Source organism: Galeopterus variegatus, unplaced genomic scaffold (genome assembly GCF_000696425.1).
Source record: "Galeopterus variegatus unplaced genomic scaffold, G_variegatus-3.0.2 Scaffold6000, whole genome shotgun sequence".
NCBI lineage: Eukaryota > Metazoa > Chordata > Mammalia > Dermoptera > Cynocephalidae > Galeopterus > Galeopterus variegatus.
The window spans coordinates 44,110-57,677 of record NW_007732111.1 but is presented as its reverse complement, the minus strand read 5'-3'; the positions used below and the strand labels follow the sequence as shown (position 1 = coordinate 57,677).

At 47.3% G+C, this 13,568-nt stretch overlaps 1 protein-coding gene across 1 annotated transcript in view; it reads right to left on the bottom strand.

Moving 5' to 3' along the window:
* Nucleotides 1–181: 181 nt before the first annotated feature.
* The window catches only part of TXNDC5 (thioredoxin domain containing 5 (endoplasmic reticulum)), a 35,420-nt gene continuing 22,033 nt past the window's right edge, over nt 182–13,568 (bottom strand). Inside the window, exons 5-11 of the mRNA XM_008590330.1 lie at nt 13,196–13,292; nt 10,535–10,650; nt 8,389–8,475; nt 7,656–7,799; nt 4,664–4,746; nt 2,917–3,046; nt 182–1,862 (exon numbers count right to left, since the gene is read on the bottom strand). Of these exons, the coding sequence (XP_008588552.1) occupies nt 1,740–1,862; nt 2,917–3,046; nt 4,664–4,746; nt 7,656–7,799; nt 8,389–8,475; nt 10,535–10,650; nt 13,196–13,292 (780 nt within the window). The 3' untranslated portion in view covers nt 182–1,739. The remainder of the gene's footprint in view (nt 1,863–2,916; nt 3,047–4,663; nt 4,747–7,655; nt 7,800–8,388; nt 8,476–10,534; nt 10,651–13,195; nt 13,293–13,568) is intronic.

Genomic DNA, 13,568 nt, shown 5'->3' with positions numbered 1-13,568 from the left:
TTAAATGTCTTTTTCACAATCATGTACTGGGAAAACCAATTTCATACTAAACTGATTAAATAATACATTTATAATCTATAACTGTTTGCACTTACAGCTTTTTTTGTAAATATAAACTATAATTTATTGACTATTTTATATCTGTTTTGCTGTAACATTTAAGGAAAAGACCAGACTTTTTAAAAAAGTTTATTTAGAAAGTATCATAGTGTAAACAAATTGTACCACTTTGATTTTCTTTGAATACAAGACTCATGATGCGAAGCTGAAGCCACTCACGTGGTTGGGCTTCTCTAGAAAGTTGGGTTTTTTTTTTTTAAAGAATATCTGTGAATCACATGTGATTAATAAAGATTCCCTTTGAGGCAGAGGCTGGTCAAGATGCTGCTCTGTTGTCTTCTGCCTCAAACAGCATAAGGGGTCCCGTTCCTAAGGTTCCTCTCACCGACTGCTTTGAGCCAAGAGTCGACATCACCCTGTGCATGGGAGGTGGGTGAAGGGTGTTGATACAAAGTGGTGAGTGTTGTGAGGAGTGACTTGATGGTGAAGAACAGACGGATACTTATCTTGAGGGAACTTAGTCCTGCAGTTGCTTATTTACACGGGTGATAGTAAAGGTGTTTACAACCAGGACGGCATGAGTTGGAAGGATGCTAACATCGATGGCTGACCTGGCTGGCCATGCGCACCGGGGCCAAAGCAGCCCCCAACATCAGTCTTTGGTCTTGAGGTCAAATGAATCCCACTCTTCTTACATGAGAAGGTCAACTTCCTTGAAGGTGGATAAAATACAGCAGAACTCTAAAAGGACTAGTTAGGAGCAGAATTAGAAACAGTTCCTAGTTAGGACCCCTGGATACACAGGCCTGGGAGAGCCCATCTGTTTCTGTCACCCCAGGTGGCAAATATGAGACTCTATGAGTTAATAGAATAGTGAGGATGAGCTCGTGGAACTTGCCATGACCACACATTCTACGGAAGACATCAAATCTTAAAGTTCACATGGACTCTGGCTTTGTGTTAACAAAACGAACTAATGAAATCCCATGAGAAACAAACAGGTGTATCCCTTGAACAATAACTGATTTGACAAGTAGTAACACATGTAAAATCATGGCATGGGCATTATCTTACTCAGGCACATGTCAAAAGTAGCATCGCTTTCATTATGGCTAGCCTCGCACGATGAGAGATTAAAATCGTTATGGCCGTAAAGGCATCTTCCAGAGGTGTGGTTTTTTTCATTTTTAAATCTGCTCCAAGCTATGGACCAACCACATTATTAAGTCAATTGTGACCTTCAGATCAGTGGAACATCAACACTGCCACAAGGCCACATTTCCAGAACTCGTGGGCAGTTAAGAAACCAGGCTTTGGATGATGCCTTCACAAGAATCCCTCAGGGGCCAAAAATAGCCCAGCAATTTGATTTTCCTCAACTCTATTTTGGTCTCAAAGGAAACCACTGAAATTTCATCAAGGTTAAAGGGGATGTATCGCCACTGAAAATATTTAGTTTGCACAGTGACCACGAGTTACACATTTACTTAGAGAAACTTAATAAAGAATCCTTAGAGTGTGTTGGTTTAAAAAACACACACACAAAGAAGATACCACAAGTTTAGTACATTCGGCTTTCTGAATAATCATCATATGAAACTCAGTGATGTCCGAATGACTTAACTTCTGTTCGCTGCATGGAAGAGGCCAGGAAGGAGAGGTGACATCCAACTGCATTTCTAGAGTTCGTCTTTCGCCTGGCGCAGGACAAACTGACGTAAGGATTCCAGGTCTCTACCGCCGCTGTGCTCACTGGCTTTTTTCCCTCCTCGGAAAAGCAACAGTGTGGGATAGCCTCGTACCTTTAATTAAGAAAAAACGTTTGAAAACCAGTGGTCCGAATCACACACAAATTGCTTCTTGAATAAAACCGGAAAAACTCATACAGTTATAGCCAGGAAATTCTGTGACTAATTTTTAAAGAGGTATAAACCATTAAGAAAAAAAGGGCCAGATAATCAAAATGCAGACCAGGTAGTTCAGAAAGGAAAGCTGTGGGGCTAGGCACTCTTTTTAATCCTTAAGCACATTAAAGATTAGTGTCAAGGGAATGGTTTTACCCTAGAGTAGAGCCTCTCAGTCTTGAGTGGGATATGACAGCCTGGGGGGGGGGAGGGGTCTGCATTTCTTACACCCCCTGGCAATGGCTGTGCTGCTCCGCGACCACACCGGGAGCGGGAGTAAGACCCTTGAGGATACATGTTTTTTAGCCACGACTCGCTTCTTCTCTCTCTCAAGAATTTTAAGGCACAAAAAAAGAGACTAGTATTTATTATGATAAGTAAACTATGTCTGTATTACATGTATCCTTAATCTAATGAGGTCATCCACTTCAGAGGCTCCAAAAGTGTGTTCAAAAATAACACAAAAGGAAAAACATAAATTAGAAAGCTTTTAGGACATTTGATTGTGCTAACAGCTGCGAATGAAGGCAAGTTACAAAAACAGCCTAAGCACAACACCGGTTTGCTGGCATGACCCTTTCAGAAGGAAGTCTAGTTCAAGCGTTTCTTTTATTTGGCCACTGTAATTTAGAATGCTGCCTTATTTGTGTCACTAGCCAGCTGCCGACCACCAAGCACGGCCGTGTGAGCGGCGGCACAGGCTTGACGCCCGGAGTCCCAGCTACTGCAGATAGCAATGTGTGCACTAATTGATAAAAGCTGGACTTCCATAGGACACCTCTTTTGCTTCTCAAAACAAAGCAACTCAAAAGGACACAAAAAGCACTTTGTTGAGAGGGGGAGGGCAGGGAGAGTTTGCTTGGTGGAGTCCACGGTACCAAATTACAGTTCCACTTGGGACCTGCTCCCAATACATAGGTCCCCATAAGCATTTTCATCCCAGTGTACCCACCGAGTACTTGCTGCAAATACTCCGCTCAGCAGTACAGTCTACTTCGGCGATCTTGACCTCTGCCAAACCAGGGAATTCCTTTTTAGAGAGTTCCTCCCAAGTAGGAGCCAGATTCTTACAATGACCACACCTAGGAACAGAACAGTGACAGCTTTGTTGAAGTCTTGGGTTGAGGTCATCCACCTACATTGTGCTGCCAAGCTTTGTTTCTTCTGTAGGAGACAGCCAACAATTGCCTAGAAAATGATAAAACATCAAGTTCTCCCACTGGGCACACACTAACCCTACCTGCCCTTCCATCCCAAACGAGGAATTCACTGTCAATCCAAAGAGCCGTTCAGATAACCTGATAAAAGCAAGCTGGTCTGAAAACAAGTTTAGATTGAGACCATTCCTATGAATATGGTAAACTGAGCCAACTGGCTTCTGAATGCACCATGAACAGAAGGAGGTGAACAGGAGACAAAACAGACCGCACACAACTTTTTAAAAATCACTTGAGTGCCGACGGCATTTTAGATTTGGTTGCTTATGGTCTGTCGCACTTCCAAAACGTGAAAGCTGCTTCGATGCTTCAGCAACTAGGGGTGAGCGCTGAGGCCATGGCTAAGTCTGGGTCACCCCCTCCTTCTCCCCTGCAAGTTCAGTCCCTTTTCTCTCCTGACCTCCTCCTGCTACGTGGACTGCTCCCCTTCAGAGAAAGGGGTCCTTCTGTCTTCATACAATATATAGTGTTAGGTTAAAAACAGAAAATAATTCTTAAGGCATTATTTACTAACATTTCTATTCTTTAATAAAAATGGCCCAGCTCATGTGAGCCATGAGCTCGTTAATTCTTTATCCCAGCTGTCAGTTTCTCATCAATACCTGGAGTGAAGACATTGAAGAGCAAAAGGGACACATTGTGACCTTACGTGTTCATGTTCGGATAAACAATCGAATAGCCCCCCGCAACCACTGCTTGTCTGGACGGATTGTTTTATTTGTGAAGACAAAGTGGTGTTCCCATTTTACAGCTGAGGAAACTGAGGTTCAAAGGAATCAAAGGACATCTAAACCTATGGTAAGTTCACAGTCAGTCTTGGAACCTATCATCCTCCCACCACACCAGGTAGCCTTGGTCTCTCACTGTTTGCAACCCATTAATGCTCTGGTCCCCAAGGATCACGTGGCACAAAGGTTCAGGCAATCGGGTGACACTCAACCACTCGAACAAAGCTGAGCTCTACTGGATCTCTCTCTACATTATTTAAAAGACACTGAGGATCAATGCTCCATCATGATGTTCACTGTTTATTTAACCAAAAAGGCAGTTGACTTGGTGACACTCAACCACTCGAACAAAGCTGAGCTCTACTGGATCTCTCTCTACATTATTTAAAAGACAATGAGGATCAATGCTCCATCATGATGTTCACTGTTTATTTAACCAAAAAGGCAGTTGACTTGGAAAAGTACAGACACAACAAAACTAAAGTTTTGTATGGCTATCACAATTCACCTCCATTTTTATGTTTTTTTCCAAAGTATGTTAAACTTTAAAACATGTTAGCCTCACTCTCTACAGATAATGGGTGATGCCACGGACCTTTAACCTATTTGAACACAGGAATATAATAACGCTTCCTACGTGACCTACATGTAAATGTAGTATTGGCCTGACACTGAGCCTGGAGGGTTGGCTCGTGAGTTGAAGACATGATGTGTTAGTATACTAGGTCACAGTGAATTTAATTAAGCCACTTACCACGGAGCGTAAAACTTGACGAAGGTTATTCCTTCTGCAATGGTGTCATCAAAGTTATTTTCAGTGAGTGCCAGCACCATGCCCTTCAGGGGAGGGAAAGCCACTGTTCAAATACATCACATAAAGCAGAGCAAGGCCATGCTTTGGGATCGCAGAAATACAAACCAGTCATTTTTTAAAAATGCTGCTATGCATGCTCCAGAGTCATACAAAAATAACTACAAAATCTGTATTTCACAAACTACCCACACAGGGGCAGGCTAGTGGCCTCTGAAGGGCAGAGAGGTCATCACTGGCCCCAGGGTCCTGAGCCCAGGAGACGCTGTACAGGTGACAGGTGGGTGCTGTCTGATAGGAGACAAGACAGGCTGAAGACTCTGGAAAGAAACTCCCAGCCCCCTGTTCTGCCGCTGCAACCAGCCCAGGTGGGTTCCGGGGCAGCCCGTCCAGCTCAGGGGCCTACGCTTGGGCTTCATCTCCCCGGCTTGAGCCTCCCACACTGCCTGAAGGGTCCACAGCGCCCACTGGTTGGTCTGCCTGAGGTCTGTCCATATGCTGCTTTCTCCCCGAGCACACCACGCACACCACTGTGCTCTCACACACTTTCTCTCCTCTACCTAAAGAGGGACCAGTTTACAGGAGCACAGGCCATGACACATGTTTCACATAGAACAGGCTTCCTTCCACTTTTATATCCAAAGGGAGTGTGAGGAATGTTCATCTAAGCCCCAGCTGGAGAATTTGAGAGGTGCTACACGGCAGTCTACTTTAAAGTAATGCTGTCTTGACAGTTCTTTACAGAATTATGTCTGTGTTTCTCCAAAAACGGATCTGCGACTCTCTTGGGAGAGCAGGAATATGGATGACCTGTCATGTGGCCCAGTGTGCCAGGGCTGCTCCATCTGAGTCAGGCACCGAGTAACACGTGTCAGCCACTCTGAGGCGCAGCGTGGCCACGTGGGGCCACTGTGGGACACTACCATCTTTCTTTATGTCCAGAAACATGATGCCACACTTGCTAAAAGGCCCACTTACTGCTGGAAAACTCTGTTATAAATAGAAACAGTTCTCTGATGAAAACATCCATAGTATATAATTAGACTCAATTTGGGTGACCTTTACAACCACCATGACACATGCACTCCTTCAACATATGTGGTCACAACAACTACAAAATCATGTTTACTTCTCAAACCCAAAAGTCAGCTTTCAATCAACACTAAAAGTCCAACTAAGGAGTGGGCCATGGGGGTGAGGGTCACCCCTTAACTGCCCTTGCCCTGGGAAGGGTGGAGGGGGCTCCATCGGTCTTTCCAATTCCAAACAATGGTCTGGGAGTGACTGCTCCAGCAAGTCATGTTCTCTTAGGTAAATGCTGAAGGCTCAGAGTCACTGGGTCACTGCCCTCATCCCAAGGAACAAGGGTCCACTGCCCCTGCCTTTGCCCCAAGGTCCATGTCCCAGGTAAGAAGGTGGCATGCTCTGAAGTGGAGCTGTGGAGCTGAAGGAAAGACATAAGATTCTGTCCTAGAAAAGGCTGACGGACAGGCCTAGGGTAGCAGCTGGGGACCCAGGCACTGACTTCCTGGGAAAACACACTTTGACTCCCGTTGCATAATCTGATTTGCACCCACGGCTTCTACAGGGAGCTGACGACACGCAGCTGCACTCTTCCAGAGCAGACCTGCCACAGCTCCAGACTCACACCTGTAACTGGCCACCTCCACCAGTTCTCCACCCTGCACTCGCACACAGGCCAGAAACTGAGTCACCGCAGACCTCTCTTCCCTCAGCTCAGGAGAGCCGGGCTCCTTGCACTTGCTCTCCACCTCTCCACCTCTCCATCCCAGCTGCCAAGGCCTTGGTTCAGGATCTCATCATCTTTCCTGGCCTAACACACAATCTCTTTCATACATGCTGCTGCCAGTCACCCTTCTACAATTCAACCTGCTCAAAATCCTCCAGGGGCTCCCTATAAATATAGGCTGTCAAGTTCAAAGTCTTTGGCTGGGCAACCAAGTCCTCTCCGCTCTAGCCCCCATCCTCTAGCATCCCCGACTGTACCCTCCTCTGTGGCCACCCCGCCCTCCAGCCCCAGCACTGGCCACAGCTGCAGCTCCATGCCTGCATCCCTCTGGCAGGCAGCCTTACCCACCCATCTGTCCAGGAAACACCAAGTCATCCTGCAGCCCTTCAGTGACAGATCTTGCCCATCTGTTCCCACTGCTCTACAACACACGTGACTGGCCCTGCGCCCACCTGTGTCACGGCCCCCATGACACCTGCTTGTGCATGACCTCACCGTCTCCCCCTAGACCTGCACCCTTCACGGGCAGGAAAATGGTCTCACTTGTTTCTGTTTCCAATGACCTCGTACTGTGCCTGCAACACAGCAAGGGAGTGAGAAGTACTGAACGATGAATCCAAAGCCTGACCCTGTCTGAATGAATGAAGACAACACTTTGGCATGTCAGAGGTGGCTTGAACAAATTCAATATCCTGCAGTGACAGGCCCCTCCAGTCCACTGCAGACACCCTTTGCTACAGACTGTGCAGGGGCCTTTCCCACAGAGGTAAAGTAAAACGACTGCAGCAAGTTATGGAAATAAACAGACACAGGGGCCCACGGGCAGCAGCCACGATTTCACAGTAAATACCTGCAGGGTACAGTCACCTCCCAAATGAATGAATCAAAAGGAAGAGTTCTCTAGAGATTTTTGACGTCAAACACTGTCTCCGGATCTGTCTCACGTCTATTTCAGGCTGATAAAAGGGAAGCTTTTGTTCACGTTTACCCCTCATGGGCATGTAAAAGTAGATGAAGAACATGCTGCATGTTGAAAGACAACTGCAGCCAGCCATCAGGATGACTCTGTACCATCCCCAAACTGTCATTTTGTCCACAGTGTTTGAGGAGAAAGCCCTCTGGGGGCGGCAGGCAGCGCGGGGCCACGGGTCATCTCTGTCAACCCCGACTGCGGCAGGCACCCACCTTGTCAGCTGGGGGCTCGGCAGCTGGCCCCGGGGCCTCTGAGGGCTGCACAGTCTCCGGGGCTCCCGTCTCTGCACTCTGCAGCTGCAACTCCACGTATTCCCTCAGTGACTCCAAGTCCCGCTTTCCCTTGTACTGGTCAACCTGTCCGAGATGTGGGCTGCTGAATTAGTGCCCTAAGTCACTAAAACTTCTGCCGTCCACCCTCGCCTGTGTCAGACCCCTGCCAGATGTATTGGCTATGGCTGCATGGTGTGTGATGTCTGCATGCGCACAGTTAGATGGGAAAGTAGAGATTAAAAAACTCTGTCCCTCTATGGAGCTCCATGACATAAAGTCTGGGGTGGAGGCCTGCCAGCAAGCCATCCTGCTGACTATCGGCTGGGGACAGAGGGCAGGAGGCAGACAGAAACTTGCCAAGAGCAAGTGTCAACCCCGCTCAAAAGCCTAGGTCTGTGTTCATGACCGGTTACTCTGACTGCAGACTAGCATTACTCTAGCAATAACCTGAGCCAAGTGAAATGTTTCCAAACAATGTACAGAGGACGGTTTTTCTCAACTACCCAAATCTTATCAATTAAGAGTAACAAATGTGTTTCATCATACGTGTTCTTCTGAACTAGTGCCCAATCAATCAATGCTGGCAATTTGCTGCACCCATTAAACCACTCAACAACTTGGCCCGCGGTGGTTAAGACAAGAATTTTGTCTCAATACTAAACTGAAGACGTACCTTTTTGCCATCTCGGAACCAGAGAAGAGTAGGATAGCCACGAACCTGGTTTCCCGAGCAGAGTTCATAGTGCTGTGTACAATCAACCTAAAAATAAAGTACAGTTCCCTGTCAGTTTCTCAATGAGTATTATTAATGAAGTGACTATTGGACACTTTGTACTTAAAAAAAAGAAATTTTTTTTTTTTTTTTAAATCCACACTCTGTAGCATCTCTGCCAGCAAGCTGCAGTTTTTGGAGAGACTTTTCCTAAAAGCTACCCCCAAGTACGCCTGAACTAGAGAGAGCAGGGTGATGAGACTTACTTTAGAGACCAGATTGATTTTAGCTCAGTTAACACCGCCAGTCTGTAGGAAGGAATGTTTTAACCTGAGCAGGTTAGTAGCTGGAGTCTGGGAGACTAGCCTGACATTTGGGGAGACGGGTGCTTTAGCCTGGCTGCCGGGGACCAGGACCCACACCACGGTGCCAGCTTGGAAACTGACTCTCACGTTCAAACTTATGGGATTTTAAAATGAAGGGGGAGCAAGGAGTCTGTTTCAAATAGAAAAGTTTGGCATATAATAAAGGTAAAGCTGAAAGATGTCACATTAAGATTAGAATCTGTCCTCAACTCTATAAGCTAATTTACCAACTATCACAGCACTTCAAGTTTCTTATTTCATTTAAATCTTATGAAGATTCTGCTTGCCCAATATTTTCATGAAACATTTTGTTCTATGTCATTTCTTTCTTTTTGTTTTCTATTGGCACTAGAATCACCTAGGTAGGACTAAGTTGTTTTTCACTGTGTCAACAAAGTAGGGTAAATACATTACTCTAACACAGAAGACTGCGGTCAGAGAGCAGTTAGTGTTAAACTCAAGCACGGGAAGCCCAACCTAGGGTCTGCAGAGGGGACAAGCATTTTAAAGGTCCAGTCTCACCCATATACACATGCCCCGAGATGAAGGGCCATAGCACAGTTACTGAGGTTTGTGTCTGCTCATGCCTGGTTCTGCCAGGAGCCTCTATTGACCTAAACTAAAAATAAGTAATCTCCCATAAAAGTTCCTAAAATAAGGTAAAGTAAGGATACAAGGAATGGGGTAAGATAGATTATTTTATAATTACTTCCATGAAATGTTCAATAAATATAAAATCATAATCATAACCCATATAACTAGAACACACTATTGCAAGTGTTTAACAGGCAACAGTGAAAAATCCATTTAACTAACAGCAACCATAATGATTACAATGTGCTAAGCATTTGCTGCACGCCAGGAGTCACACTGAGCAGTGCGCTTACATCTTCAGGACCACCACGCAGTAGATCTTGTCTCGGTTTTGCAAAGGAGGAGACTGAGTCATGGAGAGGTTTTGCCCAAGGTCAACCAGCTAGGTCTATCTGAGCCCCGCTCAAGTTTATGCTTTTAATCATCTCACCACCGCTGGCAGGTCACCCTATTATCATTCCTAGACATGTAGCATTACATCTGTATACAAACCAGCCCCGTGCAAAGTAGAAAAACTAGATTTTAGAAAAGGAAATCCATGCAGGATATCTGGTGGGTGCCAGAAGACGGATGAGATTAAAAGTGCTTGATAGCCCAGAGCTGCTCTGGAGCCTGCTTTGGAGAGTTCCAGAAAATCCAGCTGTACAGAAGTTGTCAGATATCACTTCTGGCTTCTCTCTGAAAAATGGGAAAGGGTGGAAAGGATCCCAGGCAGTGGTGCAAACCGGGGCTCCCCCTGAGGGAGGGTCTCTGCATGCCTGTGTGAGCACAAAGCTGAGGGCCCTTGAGGAAAGAGCTCCTGGGTGAGATCAAATGTGGATGGTCTCCAAGTACGTCCAGTGAACATTCTACAAGGCTCTACCCCATATCTCTGCAGAACAGGCTCTGGGGCTGCCAATTCAGAATTGGCCATCTCTTCAAAACAAACAGAACAGCCAAGGCCATAAGTTACCTCCAGGCTGTGGAAAAGCCAGCACACTCAAAACCACGCTGCCGTCTGTGAGGTGAGGTGAATTAGCAAGTGGCACACCAAAGGGACTTAATAAATCAAGTGTGTGACGCTGCGCACAGGATGAATGATGGGCAGCGCTGCTAATTAATCCAGCCAACAGCGGTCTATGCCCAGTTTACTAAGGGCCCTCACTTACCTTGCCAATCTTGACAGTTTCGGAATGTTCAAGGCCCAGAGCCAGCTGCTCCCAGGTTGGAGCCAGAGCTTTGCAGTGACCACACCACGGAGCAAAGAACTTGATAAAGTGGTCGCCTTGAGGGGAGAGCCAAGGCAGAGGGGGGGAAAGAGGAGCCATAATTTAAGTCAGACCCTGCTAGAGATTTAATTGAAGAATCAGATCTTTATCCTCTTGCTTAACAAATCTCAGTTCATCCTGAACCTTTTAACTGGTAAAAAGTGACTCTCCATCAAATATGTTCATACCCGTGATATGCAAAACCAAAATTGTCATCTTTGAAGGACAACAAGGAACCAGCTCATTATTTGGAAAACTGGTGAAAAACAGAAAGAATCAGGCATTTATCCTGCTTTTCCTATATGAACAGTACCAGAGAATAACCAAGTGACTAACGCTGGTGAGTTCCTTTTGCTAAAAAAATGAAGCGAGGCTTGAATTAGGGGTATCAGCACTTGGCAGCCCTAGTGAATGAGCAGATCCCACAGTGATTGCCACAGCCGCTCACATCATGACACTTCATGCCACCACCAGCTGTGAGGTCTTCCCAGGCCCCCCAACCACCATGCTTGAATTAGGGGTATCAGCACTTGGCAGCCCTAGTGAATGAGCAGATCCCACAGTCACATCATGACACTTCATGCCACCACCAGCTGTGAGGTCTTCCCAGGCCCCCCAACCACCAAATTGATACTATGTCCCTAGATCCAACCCCAATTTACAGGAAACAGAGAAATCAGGGAAACCTGTACCCCACACCATGTGGCTACTAGACTCAGCAAAGTCCAGACTGTGGGGAACTCTACAGGTCAAACCACCTGCATCCTCAGCAAATAGAATGCAAGGAAGAAAAGAGATGCTGGGGAACGCGCGGATGAAAAGAGCCTCTGAAGAGATACACATTTTTAAAAGACTAAACTGAACTGCAGTGCTTAGGAACGCACACATGAGACGAAACCAGAAAGAAGAGGAGTGATTTCCACAAAAGTCAGGGCAGTGCCTCCTCGTGGGAGGAAGAGAGGGAGGGAGGGAGGACTGTGACTTGCACAGGGCACGGGGAGGCTGGCAGTGTCATGTCTTGGATTGGACAGTGGTTACAGGGTGACCGCTCTATAACAACTCACTAAGCCCTACATTTGTGCTCTGTATCTGTGTTATATTTTCCCATAAAATAGAAGGCTTAAAAAACTGAATTTCTAGGAAAAAAACACCAAACCCTCACAACATTATTATTTGGACACTGAGGATTTCTATCCAGGCTGTTCTACATCGATGTTAGGCTGATACCAAAGTGAAACAAGGCTGCAGCCAGGAGACCGCTAACCACTGGCCCCGAGAGGCAGCCGGCCCGGGCAGGACATGGACTCATCGCCACAGCAACAATGCAGGGGAGGAAAATGGTGGAAAACTTGCTTTAAAAAATTAGTGGCTGGGCCAGCCCGGTGGTGCACTCGGTAGAGTGCGGCGCTTGGGAGCGCAGCGGCACTCCTGCCGAGGGTTCGGATCCCATATAGAGACCAGTCCACTCACTGGTTGAGCGCGGTGCGGGCGCGACACCAAGGGTTGCGATCCCGTTACCGGTCACGAAAAAAGACAAAAAGGGAAAAAAAAAAAAAATTAGTGGTTGATCTGCAAGGCTGATGCCATGTCTGTCCAGACAGGCACGTCGCTCTCCAGTGCTGGAACCCAGGCAGAGCACTGAGGAGAAACCCGCAAGGCAGGAGCCGCTGCTGCTGTCTGCGGAGAGACCCTCCCGAGCAGTGTGGTGGGGGCATCCCGCGACCCTGCCCACAATAGCCACTTGCTCCAGGAGTGCCAGGCCGGGCTCACGGGGCACAGTCAGGAAAGGGGTGATCCAGGGAGCACGTCCTGTCCAGGGCCTGCCAGCCTCCGCTTACAGCGAATCCCCCATGGGAGAAAACAGGCTCCGCTGTCGGAGCACTCATCTGCATTAAATAACAACTTCTAATAAAGACGGGAAAAGGCTGAAGGCATCAGGCTGAGAGTGGAGGGGAGGGGTTCTGCCTCCCCGCCACAGGCAGGGGCTACGCAGCCAGATACCACTCTCAGCCCTGTCTCCCAGCCTCCACCACCCAGCCTCCCGAGGTCTCTCTCCACAGAAGCATTTGATGGTGGGAGCCAGCGAGGAGGCCAAACTTGCTTCCAGGTCTTTCTGGGTTGAGCCTGCTTTCCTGAGGCGTGCCCACGTGTGAGGAAGGGAGACTTATGTATGTTCCTCACGTTAGAGACTGTGCACAGATTATTTTGATACGTAGGAGACTGTTATCCAAGGATGCACTGTCCAGCTAGTGTGGGAATTAAGTGTGCCTGTTCATGATTTGTGAGCTACAAACTGCCACACCTAAGGCGATGTCTCAGCAGTAGACCTGGCATTTTTATTCCAGCAGAGACAAAAGGAGAAATAACGTCTGGAGGAGGAGGATTAAACAACAATCTTAATGGTCCTGGAGAGAGACCCTTAGTCAGCGCCACTGACACTGCCACCTACAATAGTGCCCTCAAGTGGCAAGAAGGACAAGCCCAGCAGGTCAAGGAGCAGTGGCTGCTTGTCTTGTGATGCTGGCGTCCCACTGTGGATGCCCACAGCCTTGCCCACCTTACCTTGTGCCACGTGCAGCTCAAAGTTGCTCGCCGAGAGCTCATATAGCCCCTGCCTGAGCTCGGGGGCTCTGGGCGGCTCTACTTCTGGCTCTGGCGTCTGATAGGAAGAAACACAACAGTCACGGGGCTTGTCGGTGAAGACACAGTAGGTCTGTCCAGGGTCTTCTGCAGATGCCCTCTGTTATTAGTCTGTTTCTGTTGCTTATAACAAAATACCTGAAAATGGGTGATTTATAAAGAAAAACGACATTTACTGCTTACAGTTCCTGAGGCTGGGAAGTCCAAAGTCCATCTGGTGGTGGTGACAGTGACCCAGGGGTCTCACATTGCAAGATGGTGGAAGCACAGAGAGAAGAGAGAGAGAGACAGAATA